The 17,979-nt window shown below is 39.9% G+C and overlaps 1 protein-coding gene and 1 pseudogene across 1 annotated transcript; one reads left to right on the plus strand and one right to left on the minus strand.

The window, feature by feature from the left end:
• The first annotated feature begins 4,843 nt into the window (after nucleotides 1–4,843).
• Nucleotides 4,844–7,082, plus strand: LOC137644876 (neuropeptide-like protein 31). The gene is made up of 2 exons (XM_068377758.1): nucleotides 4,844–4,999; nucleotides 6,551–7,082. Exons 1-2 carry the CDS (start codon nucleotides 4,991–4,993, stop codon nucleotides 6,812–6,814), a joined length of 273 nt encoding a protein of 90 aa, XP_068233859.1. The 5' UTR covers nucleotides 4,844–4,990; the 3' UTR covers nucleotides 6,815–7,082.
• A 4,916-nt stretch (nucleotides 7,083–11,998) lies between these two features.
• LOC137645204 (uncharacterized) lies at nucleotides 11,999–15,663 on the minus strand (annotated as a pseudogene).
• Between the last annotated feature and the right edge of the window lie 2,316 nt (nucleotides 15,664–17,979).

Raw genomic sequence — 17,979 nt, forward strand, 5'->3', positions numbered from 1 at the left:
AAGAAAAGATTAGAAACATGGGAGGCCGCCGCCACGAGCGATGGCCTACTTACACGTTTTTTGGCCACTGACAATCCTTGGCAAATTTCTTCATGGCTGCCCCGAATCTGTAGTGGTAGTAGTAAAACTTGGGTTGGGGCGCGAGTGAGTGGTGGGTGAGGGGTGGCTTTGTCGCCTCTCCGGCACGTCATGGGGTAGGCGTGTATGTCCTACGGCATTCACGTCAGCTTTGGTTGACCTTGAATAGGCGTCCTCTTTGTCAGGAGTGGAGGCGTTGATGGAGGTCTTGAAGGCCGTGAAGTGGCTGTCCATTAGAGCATCGGCTTTGGTCATCAAGTCTTTTATGGGTAAACTATCAATATCGGGTATGGCAGCGCGTACAGGTTTGGGAAAATGGTATATCCATAGGGCACGAAGTAGGTTCACTTCTCAAGGAGAGCCGTCTGCGGCAGGTTGCAGGTGAGCGATACTGGTCCTTTCCCTGAGGGCGAGCAAAGCCCTTTGGTCCCCCAACGGTTGTTGAGAGAGCTAAAAAAGCTTTGCTATAAGGGTGGCTGGCGACGGCGAGTACTGCTGCAGAAGGTATGTTTTAAGGGCGTCATACGCTATTGGGGTGTCTCCTTGTTCACAAAGCCAGTCGGATATTTCCGGGAAGGTGTCCTCGGGTATCGCCGCGAGAACCTAATCTGCTTTGGCGGTTGAGCGAGTCACGCCCTTGATACGGAACTGAACTTCTGTGTCCTGAAACCAAGCAAAGGCCTCTCCGCTAGCGAAATGACAGAGGGGGGGAGGGTGGAAGGTTGGAGGAACGAGTCGACTTCCGGGGTCACCAATGTGATTGGCCGAGAGAGGCTTTGACTAAGAAGTCAGGCTGAAAGCAACTGACTAACTATATTACAGAACATCGGTTTATATATTCATAAACTCCAGGCAAAAAGGACATAAAACATAACAGGCAATTTCATGTTCAACTGACAACCGGTGCTGTTAACAGTTAACAGTGATAAAAACAGACATGGTATTTCAGCTCCCTATTAGTGCAAGGGGAGAGCGAAGATACAAAGCATAATCTATAAAAAAAAAAAAAATGTCGTTACTATGTACGATCGTGTAACACACGGTTGGTACAGGAGGGAATGTTAGGCTGACTTTCATACAAATGTCTTCTCCACCTGGACATAGGAAATGTTTCATCTTCACAGTTACACAGATTCCACAAATGAAATATTAGGGGATAAGAGTATCTAGAGGTTAAAAAATATATGAGTTTCAGAATAAGTCATCACAAAGATACCGTAGCCCACATGAATCGACCAGTAGCATATAATGATATTGCTTTTTAATTCTACACCCTGGCATTACCGAGTATCTGTGCTAATAATAATAATAATAATAATAATAATAATAATAACAATAATAATAATAATAATAATAACGCAAAAAGAAGAAATAGGTGATCTCCAGTGAAGGTTATAGTATGATCTACATGTAATGAGGCTCAATGGTGAAGCATTTTGCATGAACAGTGATATTTTTTCTTGTGAAAGATATGTTCAATAACTACATATCAATTAGTGTAAGAACATAAAAAAAATAGAAAATAAAAAACGTCAAGGTAAAACAGAAAGTGAGTATCGGAAGATCTACTTCTGTAAATAACAGCACAAAATAAATTACATTGTTTTTTGATTGTTCACATATGATACATATGAAATTTTTCATCTTTTTTGGTGTTCTTATTCTTAATAAGAATTCTTCTCGCCATTATATCAATATAGAAACAAATTCTACAATTAATGCATAATTATATCTTAATCCAAGGAGTGAATAACTTTTTGAATAAATCAAACCACCCTTGGAACAACTAAGGAAATTTCTTGAAATGATTTCTAAAAAGTTGGAAAGCATGAAGTTTCTGGAATAAATTTGAATGAAGATAGTCAAAGGCAATGATGTATGGAAACCATTTTGATTGTTGGAAATACATTTATTATCAAATCAAGCAATAGTTATATGTACAATTTGATATGTATCATATATGAATAATCGGAAAAACAATATAGTTTATTTTTACAGTTAATGACAGATATGGATTTTCAGTTTCTCACTTTCAGTTTTACCTGGACTTTTTTTTTTTATTCTATGTTCTTACAACAATTGATATTTTCAATTGCACGATCAAAGACTTGGTTTGTTATATACTACTAAGCAGGGCGAGGTTGGCACCAGTATTCTGGTTAGCTTTGCCCATTCGTTCTTATCACACTAAAATCGAAAGGAACCAAGAATCATTAATGAAAGCAAAGAAGAAAAGAAAGGATATTCGGTAATATTGTAACATTTTGGTCACCGATTATACTGATAATTCATATAGATATATACAGTTGCTGCCATAATCTCTTCAAAGACATCAAAGTATAAGACCAGCTCGATCTAAGAACAAAATAAAAAACACTTAACAATTAGTCTCATGTAAATATGGGACGTTATAGCAAAATCACCCAGTCATGATATTACAGAAGCATTGTTTAAAGTGACATCCTGCAATTCAACTCAGTAAGGGGATGGCTGTCAAATATTCAGAAAAAGAGCTTGCAGGAACAATTGGAAAAGACCTCATTACTGAACATTCAATAGGCTATCATAAAAATGTCCAACTTATAAAAATAGAAAAATCCTGCTCAAATAAGACAACAATGATTGCTATCTTTCAAATTCCACCCATATTGGAAGAATGGATATGGCTTTCCCAAAAAAACTCACTAGCTGAATATTTTCACAAGACAATTATGGTGAATGTTTGGTTCCAATTTTAAACAATGCCCTGTGGAATAAAACACATATCTAAAAATATTGCAAGTTCCCTGAAATGAAATATTACTACGTTTCCAAATAGTACTTTTAAGGGTATTGCTACAAAATAAAAAAAAAAAAAATGTTTTTTTCAGGTTTTAAGAGGTCACCAGATACAGATACACCACAATAAATAGAACCTTCATATCTCCAAGTACTTGGATAATTATGGTTAGTGAAAATTGAAAGAAATAAAAAAGAAACATCAACCACGTGTTAGGCTGGGTTTTCTAACCCGCTCTCAGCACGGGAACAGAGCATGGTCACTAAAAGCTATAGAAACATTATGCTAATGGTAAAGTGCTATAGATGATAATAAAGGTTAAAAAAATATTGCCTCTATTTATGGTTGTCGATACGGTAACATCCCTGACTTGTGAACGCAAGACTTGGGTTCAAGTCCCGCTCAGACTCGTTAGTTTCTTTAGTCGCTGCAACCTCACCATCCTTGTCAGCCTGTCCCTCCTTGGTCTTAGCTTGGGTGAGAGGGTGCTGGGCGCTGATCATATGTATATATGGTCAGTTTCTATGGCATTGTCCTACTCGATAGGGAAAGGTCACTGTCCCTTGCCCCTGCCACTCATGAACGGCCTTTAAGCTCTTAAACCTTGAAAGGGAGAATCATTTACTGGCGAGGTGCATAAGAATTTCTTTTTCTGAAGTGTGACTACGAATGATAATTTAAATGGGATTGTAGCCTCAGTTCCAGGTTTTAAAAGTTGCCATTATTAAGGTTTCTGGTATCTCTCCTATAATTCTGCTACAGGCAAATGACCTCTGAAGGAATTGCTCTTTATTCATTCTTGCTAATTATTTTTTATCAGTATGGCATACTCGCTATCCACTAAGACGCTAACCTATGGTGAGATGATAATGAATTTTCAGGTTAAATGATTCCAGTAATATTTATATAAAATCATACTTAAGTACATATTACGCAATTGAAAATATGTTTACTGTATAATCAACAAGATCATCATACAAATCTTTGTGTTTGTATAGATGGGTGATAGTATGATAATCTATTATCACTGGGGTCTCTTCTAACCCTAAAGTAGTTAAGTTAGTATCCTGATTAGCTTGCAGAAGAAACATTCAGTTGAAAATTATATCTATCATTAGTGGCTTGTCAAAAGGAGAAATGCGGCTGATATGAAAATGCACGTGTACTGCAAATAAAAAATTCTTACATCCATACATATTTGGTAACAAGTTCTCTGTATTTATGGAAATAAACTGATATAATGCTAATTTTATCTTCAATTTATATGCAATTGTAAACTAACTGTAACATAAATAGATGAAGAATTTTAAATCCTATCTTAATCATTCTTCCACTGTCATATTTTTTTATAATTTCACGATCAAAGATTTCCACTCATCAGATTTTCAGTTATGATCTGCATCCTATTCCTAAGATCATTGCAGAAGCGGGTTGGTGTATAAAGAGAGAGAGAGAGAGAGAGAGAGAGAGAGAGAGAGAGAGAGAGAGAGAGAGAGAGAGAGAGAGAGAGAGATGAACGGAATAAGTTGCCTCCAGCTACGTAAACCTTTTATGGATGTCCAGGACTCCCAGTAGGAGGACCCTGAATGGGAACGGGAGAGGTTATAGTAAAATCAGGTTTTTTTTTTTTCTTTCTTTTTAGGACGATAGGTTCCCCGGGTTTTTCCATCGTATGCAACACAGCAAAGACACCTGCAATACAAAATGGATCTGGATATTTTGCTGCAATTATCACAATAATAAATATTTTGGTGGCAGCAACAGAAGCCTCTATCATTATTCTAATGCTTCAGTGTATTATCATGATTTAGTGACGTGAATTAACGATCAATGTCAAGGGTTAGAATGGGACTTTGTGGTTGGCAGTTACTTTCGTCCCCCCCCCTTTTTTTTTTTTATCATGTGGTCGATTGAGGTTTGGTTGCCAAATGTTTCTTCTTCCCTCTTCCTCATAGCAGGTTTTTCCGTACTCACCTCGACTTGCCTCTTACGTCATTTCCTCCGGTTTATGTTTTGGTCCCATCCAGTTGCTCAGTATATAAACAAGTCGTACCAACCTATAGTTGCTAAAGATAGTGATACCACCGTGCTACTTGGAACGTGAAACTCACCCTCGCTGGGATCAACGATATCATGAAGACTGTGAGTTTCTTTAACGTTTTCATCTTAGATACTTTTAGTTCATCAAAAATTGTGTCACACAAGTTATGATAATTTCTTAAAATTTTAAAGATATTAAAACTCTCTCATATGAAAGATAAATAATTCCTTTTAGTTTATGAGTATAGAGATGTAAACATCCGAGATAATTATTATTCGAATTAAGCATTTCTTTGGTGGCATTATGAAATGGTATAAATAAAAGTAAATTCTTAGGTTCAACTATGTGTAGTTATGGGTGAAACAAATTATAAGGACAAAGACAAGTATTGACATAGATATATATATATATATATATATATATATATATATATATATATATATATATATATATATATATATGTGTGTGTGTGTGTGTGTGATATATATATATATATATATATATATATATATATATATATATATATATATGTGTGTGTGTGTGTGTATATATGTATGTATACAGTATATATATATATATATATATATATATATATATATATATATATATATATATATATATATATATATATATATATATATCAGCAATTCCCTTTATGGTTATGCTGAACGATGCATAAAGTTTCAGAAGTAATAATTATATATACCGAAAGTGTAAATATATCATGCTGGCAATGTTTTAGTAGGTGAGGGCGTTTGGTACTTGTAGCATAACTAATTCTGTATTTGAGGGAAATGGCTTGTTATTGATTACTAAATAACCACGAGATATCATAATTATGTCATTATGATCCCCAGTGCTGAGGAAGAGTACAGCCAAAGACCATACTTATGCATACTAAAGTATAATGAATTAATCTCTCTGACAAAAAAAAGAAAAACAACTTCAATGTCCGATTACTCAGACAAAATTTTCGGAAAATGTTGCTACTGGGCCTACTCTTTTGAACATTGGTCGATTCATTCAAATATGAAATGATAGGAAATATTATAGCTTACAAACTGTATATTTCAACTTAATATAAAAAAAAAAAAAAAACGAAAATTTCTCCATGAAAATTAGTCACCTTTGAAAGTAAGTTTTATACATTGATAAAATAATACATATAAAAAAATACCAACGCTAAGAAAATTTTCATTGTACGACATTTCGAGTATAGAACTGTTTTTCTTTTCTTCAAATGATTGAAAAATATAATCGATCGGGAAACAAAAAAGTGGTAGGCTAGGAGTTTGAAGTAATCCCAAAATAATATTGTTTTAATGATGCCGAGTCCCGCCCCTTACACTACTGTAATTCTTTGTGGTTATATATGTAACGATAATTATTCAATCAGCCCAATACATATTCTATGGATTCAGTCACACACACACACATATATATATATATATATATATATATATATATATATATATATATATATATATATATATATATATATATATATATATATATATATATACAGAGAGAGAGAGAGAGAGAGAGAGAGAGAGAGAGAGAGAGAGAGAGAGAGAGAGAGAGAGAGAGAGAGAGAGAGAGAGAGCATCTGTAATAACATAGATAATAACAATATTTTAATCGTTTATTTACAGACTTTGGTACTCCTCACCCTGTGCATACTTCTGGGCTTAGCATTGGCTTATCCGTACCCAATCCCCGAAGCTGATGCTGAAGCCAGTCACAGAGGTTTTGGCAATAGATACGGTGGATATGGGGGCGGATTCGGCAGTGGATTTGGTGGCGGATTTGGTGGCGGATTTGGTGGTGGATATGGACGTCCCACTTACGTCCACTCTCATGCAGGCGGCCATATTCCCCACTATCATCACCACGGACACACTCACTTCGTTGGTTAAAGGATTTGGACGTTCTATGTAGCTGGGATGGATTGAGGCCGACGCCGTAAACACATTAAAGAGTGGAGATAGAAAACGAAGTCACTTTGCTGTATTATCTGGTTTTTTGAAGTTGAAAATGTTTAATTACCCAGGGTCAAGTCTGGAGCGACTAATGACTAAGAGAAGTTTCCTGTTATACACTCGTGAAGCTCTTTCAAATAGAACGGTTTTAGATAATGTTCTACGGTATTGACTTTATGTTTGAATAAATATTTTTAGTAAAATACTGAGTGTTTTTGGAAAACCCATCCCTTTTCAGTTTCGTTGCATGGTGTAGGGTAGCTGCTTCATAACGTTAAGGCAATCTACAACTTTTATTGAAATTTTCATGAGAGAAAGCCATGAAGAACAATGGAATTAACCTATTCAAAATTGCCAATTGTATATAATATTCACAGAAACGTGATGATTTTTGTTCTTTATGCAAAGAAAACAAAACTTGAAAAATAATGCTTCAGACTGATTGAATTCAGCGAATAATATTGTCATTTGAGCAGTGAAATATGAATATTTCAACTCAAATTTCTTCAATACACCTCAATAAAAAAAACTATAATTCCATCTTTGTTACATATATTGATTTGAGAAAAAAATGTAGTACAACCTGATTTACATAGCAGTTTATGGTGGATAATACCAAAGATATTTAGATACTGGCATTTTTACGTGTATACACACGCGCGAGCACGCACACACACACGCACACATATTTATGTATCTAACTATATATATATATATATATATATATATATATATATATATATATATATATATATATATATATATATATATATCCCATTCTGATTGGGTATACTTCAACGTGGTGAAAGGGTTTGCATATCACCATGTGATCAGCAAAGCAGTACTGGGTTGTCACAGGACGTGGGTTAATTATATAATAATACTTTGGTAAGAGTGAGACAACACGCTGAGTTTTCTCTTTAATATATTGGTTGAAAGGGTTACAAGAGCACAACAACAGCGGTGACTGGTATGAACTCTTCAGGCCTACTGCCCCCTTCTGCCTTCTCCAGGAACAAACCTCACCTCCGCTTCGTTATCCTTGCTGTTTCTTTTTTCTTTAAACGAAACACTACCCACGTATAACAATCCCAATACAACAGTGCGCCCAAACCACTATACAGTGAGCCCTCGTTTATCGTGGTAGATAGGTTCCAGACCCGACCGCGATATCTGAAAATCCGCGAAGTAGTGACACCATATTTACGTATTTATTTAACATGTATATTCAGACTTTTAAAACCTTCCCTTGTACGTAGTACTGCTAACAAACTACCCTTTAATGTACAGAACACTTAATGCATGTACTACAGTACTCTAAACTAAAACAGGCACAAATATTAAAGGCGATTTTATATCATGCGTTTCCTAAACACGCCAAAAAGCACGATAAAAAATGGCAACCAATGTTTTGTTTACGTTTATCTCTGATCATAATGAAGAAACAAACGCATTTACACATCTGTGTATAGGTTAGTTTTTGCATCGATTATATTGATTATTCAGTACAGTATGTTGATTTTGTTATCAACAATGTTTTACTTAATTTTTCTTAGGACTTCCAAATGAAATGTTTTTCTTTATGACGCCGCCGTTTCAAGCGGCGTCATAAAGTACGCTCAGTAAACAACCACGCTCAGTAAACAAACGAAGGCATTTAACGCGCATGATGAAAGTGATAAATAATGATATTACAGTAAAAGCTTTTAGAAAATATGTTATTACAAATATCATTTACCGTATCTATATAAAATCATACAGTACATACGTAGCAAAGCAGGAAAACAATTTACGAGAGAGAGAGAGAGAGAGAGAGAGAGAGAGAGAGAGAGAGAGAGAGAGATGTTTTACGTACGTAAATGTAAATTTTAAACAAAAAAATATGATAGGTTATAACATGTATATTCAGACTTTTAAAACCCTCCCTTTAACTTAATGCATGCTAAACTAAAACAGGCAAAAATATTAAAATGTTAGAATATTGAAGTAAAACATGTATAAAAAAAATAAAGATTGCTACTGTACTCACCACGAAAGAAGTTGAAGAAAAACTTGAATGATGATGGTGATGAATTTGCTGCACAGTAGAAATGATGATGATGAAGCTGATGATGTCTTTTACTGTGCAGCCAATGATAGTATTTTACGTCTCTTCAGACGGAGGTGTCTTTTCCTGGGACACCTCTTCAACTTCTTCCTGGGACACTTCTTCAATTTCTTCTGAAGGCGTAGTAGCAGGAGGAACTGGCTCTTTTTTACGAGGCTGGAAGAACATTGTGATCGGAAGTTGTTGCCGCTGCTTCTTTTTTCGCTCGAAGAGCATCCTGTAGGGAGTCATGTCGTCATCGATCTTGTTGCAGAATTGCATAGAACGAACCATATCCTCGTCCCACTCTTGCAACATTTCTTTCAACTCCTTCGCATGGTTGCAGAACTTGGCATGCTGTTCTAATGTTAAGCCCATTTCTTCGACATTTTCTTGGGTTTCTTCCTGCGTTTCACTGTCTTCTTCACTGGCCGATTTCGTCAGGTCTTCTAGGTCTGCGTCAGCTAGCGGCTGGGAATGGCAGTCCAACAACTCGTCTACGTCTTCAGTCGTCATGTCGCCAAACCCGTCACCTCCAATTATCGCAGCCAACTGCACAAATTTGCGTATTGCAGAGTGTTGAATTTCAGACGGTGTAAATCCCTCGTCGTCGTAAACAATCTGGGGCCACAACTTCTTCCAGCTCGCATTAACGGTTGCAGGTTTCATTTCTTGCAGTGCCTTCTGAATGTTCTGCAGGCACGTGGCTATTGTGTACTTCCGCCAGTACGCCTTCAAATTGACATTTTCATCTTCATCTTCTTGGGCAGCATCCACACACGCAACGAGGTCCGCCAAGGTATTCTTCGTGTAGAGGGCCTTGAACGCCCTGATAACCCCCTGGTCCATCGGTTGAATTAATGACGTGGTGTTGGGTGGCAGGAACTCAACCTGAATGCCCTCATGCGACAGGTCAGTTGCGTGTCCACCAGCCTTATCCATAAGGAGAAGGATCTTGAATGGCAAGCCCTTCTCTACGAGATATTTGCTGACTTGCGGGATAAAACACTGGTGGAACCAGTTGGAGGTCAGCATCTTCGTAATCCATGCTTTTTGATTATACATCCAGTAAACGGGAAGGAGATTCTTATTTTTATTTTTCAAAGCGCGAGGATTTTTCGACTTGTAAATAAGCCCCGGCTTTAGAAAAAATCCAGCAGCATTGCCACACATCACGAGGGTAACGCGATCTTTGAATGCTTTAAAGCCAGAGGCTTTGGCTTCTTCTTTGAACAGGAAAGTTCGCGACGGCATTCTCTTCCAAAACAAGCCGGTCTCATCCATATCAAACACTTGTTCCGGCTTGTATCCACCTTCAGCAATAATGTTCTTGAACGTCTCGTTCGCGTAAGTTTCAGCAGCGGCAGTGTCAGCGGAAGCAGCCTCGCCATGCAAGGAAACGCTTTTCAGGCCGAAGCGTTTCTGAAACTACGCGAACCATCCTTTGCTGGCGGAAAAACGTTGTTTCTGAGGCTGGGAATCAGTGGATGTTCCTGGTTGAGGTTCATCTACATCATCTTCTTCTTCAGCATGGTCGCCATCGTCGTCTTGAGGTTCCTTTGCCGCAAAATTCTCATACAAGCTCAAAGCCTTGGTTCGGATGGTGTTCGTATCCAAGGCTATGTTCTTCTTCCGGCAGTTGGCAATCCAGACTGCTAAAGCCCCTTCCATGCGTACGATCGTTTTATTACGCGTGGTAACGACTCACTTCGCTGATATGCTAAAGGTGATGGCAGCCATCTTTCTAATGTTCGCCTCGTCCTTCTTGATGTAGCGAACGATGGATTCGTTCACTCCAAAATGGCGGGCTGCGGCCGCGTAACTTCTGCCTTCTTTTAACATATCGAGAAGCGTCACCTTCTCAGAAATCGTCATCATCTTTCGGTGGCGTTTAGGCTCACTACCAGCCTTAGCAGAAGCAGAACGCTTGGGAGCCATTGTACAGTAGGGGTTAAACAGAAAGTTCAACAAAAAGTTCAACTTTAAACAGTCACGCACAGCACAGATTAAAGTTCACAATAACGTAGCAGCATCTACACGGCGAGAGAGCGGCGAACGAAGTGGCCGCGAAAAGATGCTGGAGGTTGGAGAAGCGGTCAAAACACCAATCACAGGCTAGATTACAAAACTTGGGTTCTGATTCGTCATCTATCAGCGCTTGAACCAATCACAATCCGTCTTACATGCTACGTAGTAGTTACCAATTCAAATACAAGGTACCCTACGTATACAGCTTTACGTACGCTATTTTACGCTTGTTTTGTTGTAGGATATGTACGCTTATTCGAGATGTGATTTTTGCAACAAAGAATATTATTGGATGCAGTACTACGTACGTATACATACAAAAGATTCATGGAAAAGATGCACATCCATTACATTTGTAGTACAGTTGTAGCCATCAGCAGCCTTACACCATTCAAATACGGTATGACTGCATCTGATTTGCGTTTCATGTTCGATTTAATTTTATTACGTACTGTATACTGAATTATCGTATGATCACATTCTCTTTTTTATTTCTTTCTGTACTGAATTATATGTCATATGTAATGCAATGAACTATCAGTAAGAACAGATATTACTAATTACAGTATTAATGGAATTACAGGTAACGAAATATCGTATTTGGGGTTTTCATATATCGCGATATTTTCGAAATTTCCGGAAAATCCGCGATATGTTTATATATATGGGTTATGAAAAAAATCCGCGAAGTGGTGAATCTGCGATGGTCGAACCGCGAAGTAGCGAGGGCTCACTGTACACCAAAACCACTCACAGACACTTATAAACATAAACACAATAATAATAATAATAATAATAATAATAATAATAATAATAATAGTAATAATAATAATAATAATAATAATAATAATAACAACAACAATAATAATAAAAATTATAATATCATGGTGAAAAATGGAGAGGTTTGTGTCGCGTCAGTAGTTCTGAGCTTATAAACAAAAACACAATACACCACTCCCTCCTGAATCACATTCACACTTAGAAAATGCATCCCTTGCCCCTGACTCTCATATTGTACATGTGCGAGCTTTTCTGATCCTTGATGACCGCCGCGGCAGGGTATGTTCTGGTTCATCATGGTCCGCCTCGTCACTTGCGCCAGATGACCCTTCTTCCCCGTCAGCAGTCTGGGTTTTTACTCCAATGTAAATCTCCTCGTCCGTTTCGTCGGCTGTCGTTATAGCTTCTATTTCCCTGGAGGTGCATCGATGCAGGTCCTTCACATGGCGGGAACTTCGTCGCCTTCTACAGCCTGGTGAGATATTACTTTTGTTACCGTGCCTCTTCTGTGTCGCTTGTGGCAACGTACATTGTGTGGCTTTACCCACACTTCGTCTTCGACTTGGTAAGGGCCATCAATCTCTGGTTCGCTCTCTTCACAGGGATCCTGATCCACTCCGCAGACCCTTACTGGATATTGGTATAACAAACTCACTGGCGCTGTTCACGGTGTGCGATCATCCTGAGGCCTCAAGTTGTACAGGTAAACTACCTCTTCCACAGAGCAGCCTTTTCTAGCGGCAATGACCTTTACTGTGCGATGGCATCTCTGAACCACGCCATTGCCAGACGGAACATGAGCACACCGGAAACGAAGCTGAACGGACCACTTATGTGCAAAATCAGCTAACAGTCTGCTGCGGAAGGCAGTGTCGTTATTAGTCTGTAATTCTTCAGGTGCCCAATGTTCACAGAACACTGCCTCCAGCTGTTTGATGATGCTCTCATTGGTCTGGAGCCTCAGCCGGCACCAGACGACAAAACGTGACGGCCCGCAGTCTATGAGTGTCAGGTAGTGCTGGCCCCCATAATGAGTAATGTCCATCACTAGTCCTTGCCACACTTTCTGAACGCTCAGGCCTCCTTTTTGCCACTTTGTCGGTGCAGGGTCAATGGACTGACATATCTCACAATTGGCAACGACTGCCTGAGCCTGCTGCCTGGTAACTGTAGGATTTACTCTCTTCACAAATTGCAATGTACGCTTGACGCCTGGATGACCCGTAGCATGGTGGATCTCTGTGATCTTGTCAATGTCGGTTGCGCTGGTGCTGGCAGCAAACACATGTTCATCCTCGGAGTGGGTGGCGGGAGGTCTCAAACAGCGCTGAGGCACGCGCGTCAAGCTGTCTGCCTTATTGTTGATAGTCGGTACGAGAGATACGGACAGCCGGAGGTTGCATTCCTCTATCAAGGAGAGAACTATCCCAATTCGCATTCGAATAAGCATCTCGCTTGCCGCCTTTGTCTCAGTCTACCTTTCCCCAAAATGGCATCTGAGATCCAACGATGTACTGTTAACGAGTCCGTGATCACTTCCACTTCCTTGACCCCCCAGGCCAGCGCGAGGTTCAGTCCTTTTATAACAGCGTCTAACTCCGCCATGTTTATGTGGCACGAATCATCCTCTCATAGCTAACTAGCATCTTCAACAATGCTCCCATCAAATTTCACTACGACACCGATTGCTATAGAGCTGGCGTCAACCCAAACCTTGGCCTCACTACCGCTGGCACTCCATCAGCCTCTCACAGGGTCACTTTCTCTGACTTTTCAACAACTTCCTCCAGAAGTGCTCTTATTTCTCCACCTTTGATGACATCGTCCCATCCCTGTGTTACTTCATTGGCTCTCCTCTTGACAAATACCATTGCCACTCGCAGCCAACAACACACAGGGTAGTGACCTACCAGCTTGCCATAGTAGGAAAAAATAGACCTTCGCGTAAGCTCCTTAGGTACTTCCATCACCTCGTTATCTCTTCTCCAGAACAGTCCTGCATGCTCCCCCCAGGACCTTAGGCCTAGCACTCGTGCCCCATCAACAAGACGTTCGGGCGATTTACTCGTTAGCCCGAAGCTCTGCAGATGTGCTTTCACGTGGGTGGCCTTAACAAGATCTTCATTGACAAAAATGTTATCAATGTAGGCTGATGTTCCTCTCTTCACAACCGGGTCCTGAGTGAGGACACAGCTTAAGACTGCCCTCATTAATGGGGCCACGTTAAGACCAAAACCCAACCGAGTCAGGCAGTTCCTTTGGCCCTTGAAGCAAACTGTCTGATAAGGCCACAGGGACGGGTAAATCCTAATTTGCAGGTAGGCCTTGGCAAGGTCTATCACAGACGTATTCACTCCTTGCCTCCTCCACTCCCGCAGCCTTTCCGCACACATGTCACTTTTTGCGGTGAAGGCTTCAATGTGGGTGTTTAGCTCCCTAAAGTCCATCACAGGGTGCACCTTCCCTTTGTTGTGCTGCGTGACTGCCATGAGTGGAATCAGGCCTTTAGCTTTACCATACTGGTCTAATCATACGGCACTAACCATCCATCCTTTATCCATGCCTGGGGTTCCTTTTCATACAGATGCCTAGCCTCTTGAGGAACGGGGTAGGTTTCCACTTTATTCTGTAAAACACTCGGCTCCTTGTTATCTGCCCACTTCCAAGCTGCGGTCCAGCAGTTAGTCTCAGGATCGTAGGTGGCACTGAAGTCATGCTCATCAACTCTCAACGCGGTGCCGACTGAGGCGCAACACAGATTCCTTATTAAAACTTACTTCACCCTGCACATCAACTGTGACTCCTCCGAGTGCTTTTATACCGTTCATACCAAGGATGAACGTTTAGCCCAAGGGCTTCGTGGTAGTTACACACTGACGCACATCAGCAGAGACCCTACTGCTCAGCTGAAGACGCACAAGGCCTGTTCCCTCACACTGCCACTCCTCCCCACACACAGTAACCATGCTTACCCTGTCTTTTGTCCACGTATTGCAGCAGGAGACGTGAGCAATGATCCTGGAGTACCCGGTATCCACCAACACACGACACGACACGCCCCCAACACTTATCACAGCACTTGGTAGCGCCACCTTCACTGACGGGCATGAGAGGAGGCTAGCGCTGATGCTCCCTCTCCACTCTCGTTTCCCGAACAAGTGGATGCAAAGTGGCCCGGAGCACCACAACGATAGCACCTTACTTTGTGACGGGGAAGTCTCAATCCCCTGACTCCTGTCTCCCCACTTTCTCCATCAACCCGGTGGCGAGCCAAACAGTCCCTGGCAACATGATTCGGACCACCACACACAAAACATCGTTGCTGCGTAACAGCCGCACACTGCTCAGTGCCGGGGCTAGTTATGGTGCCCAGGCTGGTTTCAGAAGATGCCATTGTACCGTCGTCCTTAATGACTGCCCTCGCCCATGTCAGTATCTGGTCTAGGTTCGAGAGCTTCCATACGAGACCTGGCCCTTAACAGCTGTTGGACCTCCTCCGGTAGCCCAGCCACGAAGGCACAGGCCAGGCCCTTGTCAGTCATCCTACCGAATAGAGTTGCCAGACGCCGTAGGTCAGTCAAGTATACATCTGGCGACTCTCCTATGCGCAGCCTCCTGTTGATGAACTGGTCGTACGCTACATACGGATCATCAGCAAACCCGGCCAGCAGCCCCTTCTTCACATTTCATGAGACTTCCTGTGAGACTCTGCCAGCTGTAGGTAGACAGCAAAGGCGCCGCTGGTGAGGCGCAGTGGAATCACGCTCGCCACGTCGTTGACGCCTTGGAGCTTGCACAATAGTTCCAGTTTTTCCAGCCACTCCACCACTGACTTAGTGCCGCTGCCATCATACTCCGGAATCAGCTTCAGGTCGAATTTAACACCCTCCATAACGCCTAGATAGCTTGTGGTAAAAGTGAGACAACACGTTGAGTTTTCTCTTTTATATATTAGTTGGAAGGGTTACAAGATCACAACAACGGCGGTGACTGGTATGAACTCTTCAGGACTACTGCCCCCTTCTGCCTTCTCCAGGAACAAACCTCACCTTCGCTTTGTTATCCTTGCCCTTATTTTTTTTTTTTTTAAACGAAACACTACCCACGTATAACAATCCCAATACAACAGTGCGCTCAAACAACCATACACCAAAACCCCTCACAGACACTTATAAACATAAACACAATAATAATAATAATAATAATAATAATAATAATAATAATAATAATAATAATAATAATAACAATTATAATATGTATGGTGAAAAATGGGGAAGTTTGTGTCGTGTCAGTAATTCTGAGCTTATAAACAAAAACACAATACAACAAATACATGATAGTAGGTGGTGAATTGGATGATTGTTACATCGTAAGAGGATTTACTAAGTTAATTTTCACAACAAAATGAGCATAAATCTTCTTCAAAACGATTGAATTAGAGCTTTAGATCATAACAAAAGAATTATAAGTTTGTCGCTGGCTCTTAAATGATTTCATCAGTCAAATACAAAAGAATTAACTTTTAAAGGATACATTAATCACACAGGGGGAGAGCGGACACTCGGTGAGACATTTAAATGACTACGTATTATTACAAAAAGAAATCGTTGGACGTCTTATGCCGTATGGACGTCCGCCATGGTTGTGGTAGGCTTCCCATGGCCAGTGGGCCTATGGTGAGAGTTACCCACTCACGATTAGGACTCGAACTCAACTGGCCTTCTACTCACATAATCTTGGCTTTTCTCGCTAAGCGTAGCAGTGGCAGGTGATGTAAACGCACCATACTGGTTCTCACTCTGCGTCCCCTCTCCCCGGTATACCTGTCGACCTGGAAACAGATTCAGTATACATGTATTTGGGTCGGCAAATACCCCAGCAATATTGAAAGCGGCTTGAACTGCTTCCCCAAAACCCATGGATCAGGGAGACAAGGTGATAGCTCGGCAATATCCACTCTACTTATTGCGCATTTACTAAACTGCTTAGCCTTTGTTTAAAATAATATATTTGTTCGTGACAGGGTCAGGGATACCCATACTAGTTTGGTTTGCTGTGAGCGATCAAACGAAAATCTCCAACCATCACCAATCCGTACTGGCCAGCGTAGTAAGGAAAATTGGACAGTATACAGCAAAACTGGTGATGCTTAAATTTAGGGATTTTCGTTTGAAAGTCACTGGCAACTCACATTCTTCACATTTCTAATGAGACTAGGTTTCCCGGACGAAACATCTTGAAACTTCGCTCAATAAAAGAAACATTTTTTAAGCCTGATTTTAAAGAATTTATGATACATTTTTTATCAAAATATCAGCTAAATCATTATGGAAAAATTAACCCAACCGCCTTTAATTATAATAAAAATAAAATACTTAGAGTGTCTGAGTTTTTAGCCACCATAGTTATGTATTTAACGTAAAGAACATATCTTATCGGAGATGTAGTTGAAGGCGACGTATAACCAGACATCAACTGGCAGTCTCACAGTGGCACTCTGGCAAGCAAGTCATCTGTCAAATATGGGCTAGAGCTACCCAACAGCTACCCGATGACTGTAACTCTGGTTATGCTTATTTCACCATATTCTTTATATATATATATATATATATATATATATGTATATATATATATATATATATATATATATATATATATATATGTGTGTGTGTGTGTGTGTAATAGTTAGTTATTACATGTTTAAAACACATGACGTAATATGTCATTGTGGAAGAAGAAGCTAGCGTGAGATTTGCTGTAGTCAGACAAAATCATAACAGGATGCATTTTGCATCTCTCAGCAATGTAACATTTTTTTTGAAGCATAAACAAAAATGCATACCGTATGAAAGATATGTAAAGTTTACATATTGTGTATAAATGCTGAGACAACTAAAATATACGATATCTGTGATATCCATATTTTTGGCAGTTCTTATCTATACTTCACCTGAATTGGTCATCCGACCAAACCAGCTATACTCTTGTGATGGAGATGTTAACACTGTTGTTTTTCGAGAATAAAACATTTTTTTAGTTAACATGCTTGACTTCGTTTCAAGACTCAACATCTCAAACAACACATACTCAATGTGTGTTAATAACAGTAGCACACTAATAAATGGTGGCAGCGATAAAACTGTAAGAATCAGAGAAAGATCTTCAAGAAATTAACAATAAGACTCTAAGAATTAGAGGAAGATCTTCA

The sequence above is a fragment of the Palaemon carinicauda genome, chromosome 8 (genome assembly GCF_036898095.1).
Source record: "Palaemon carinicauda isolate YSFRI2023 chromosome 8, ASM3689809v2, whole genome shotgun sequence".
Lineage (NCBI taxonomy): Eukaryota > Metazoa > Arthropoda > Malacostraca > Decapoda > Palaemonidae > Palaemon > Palaemon carinicauda.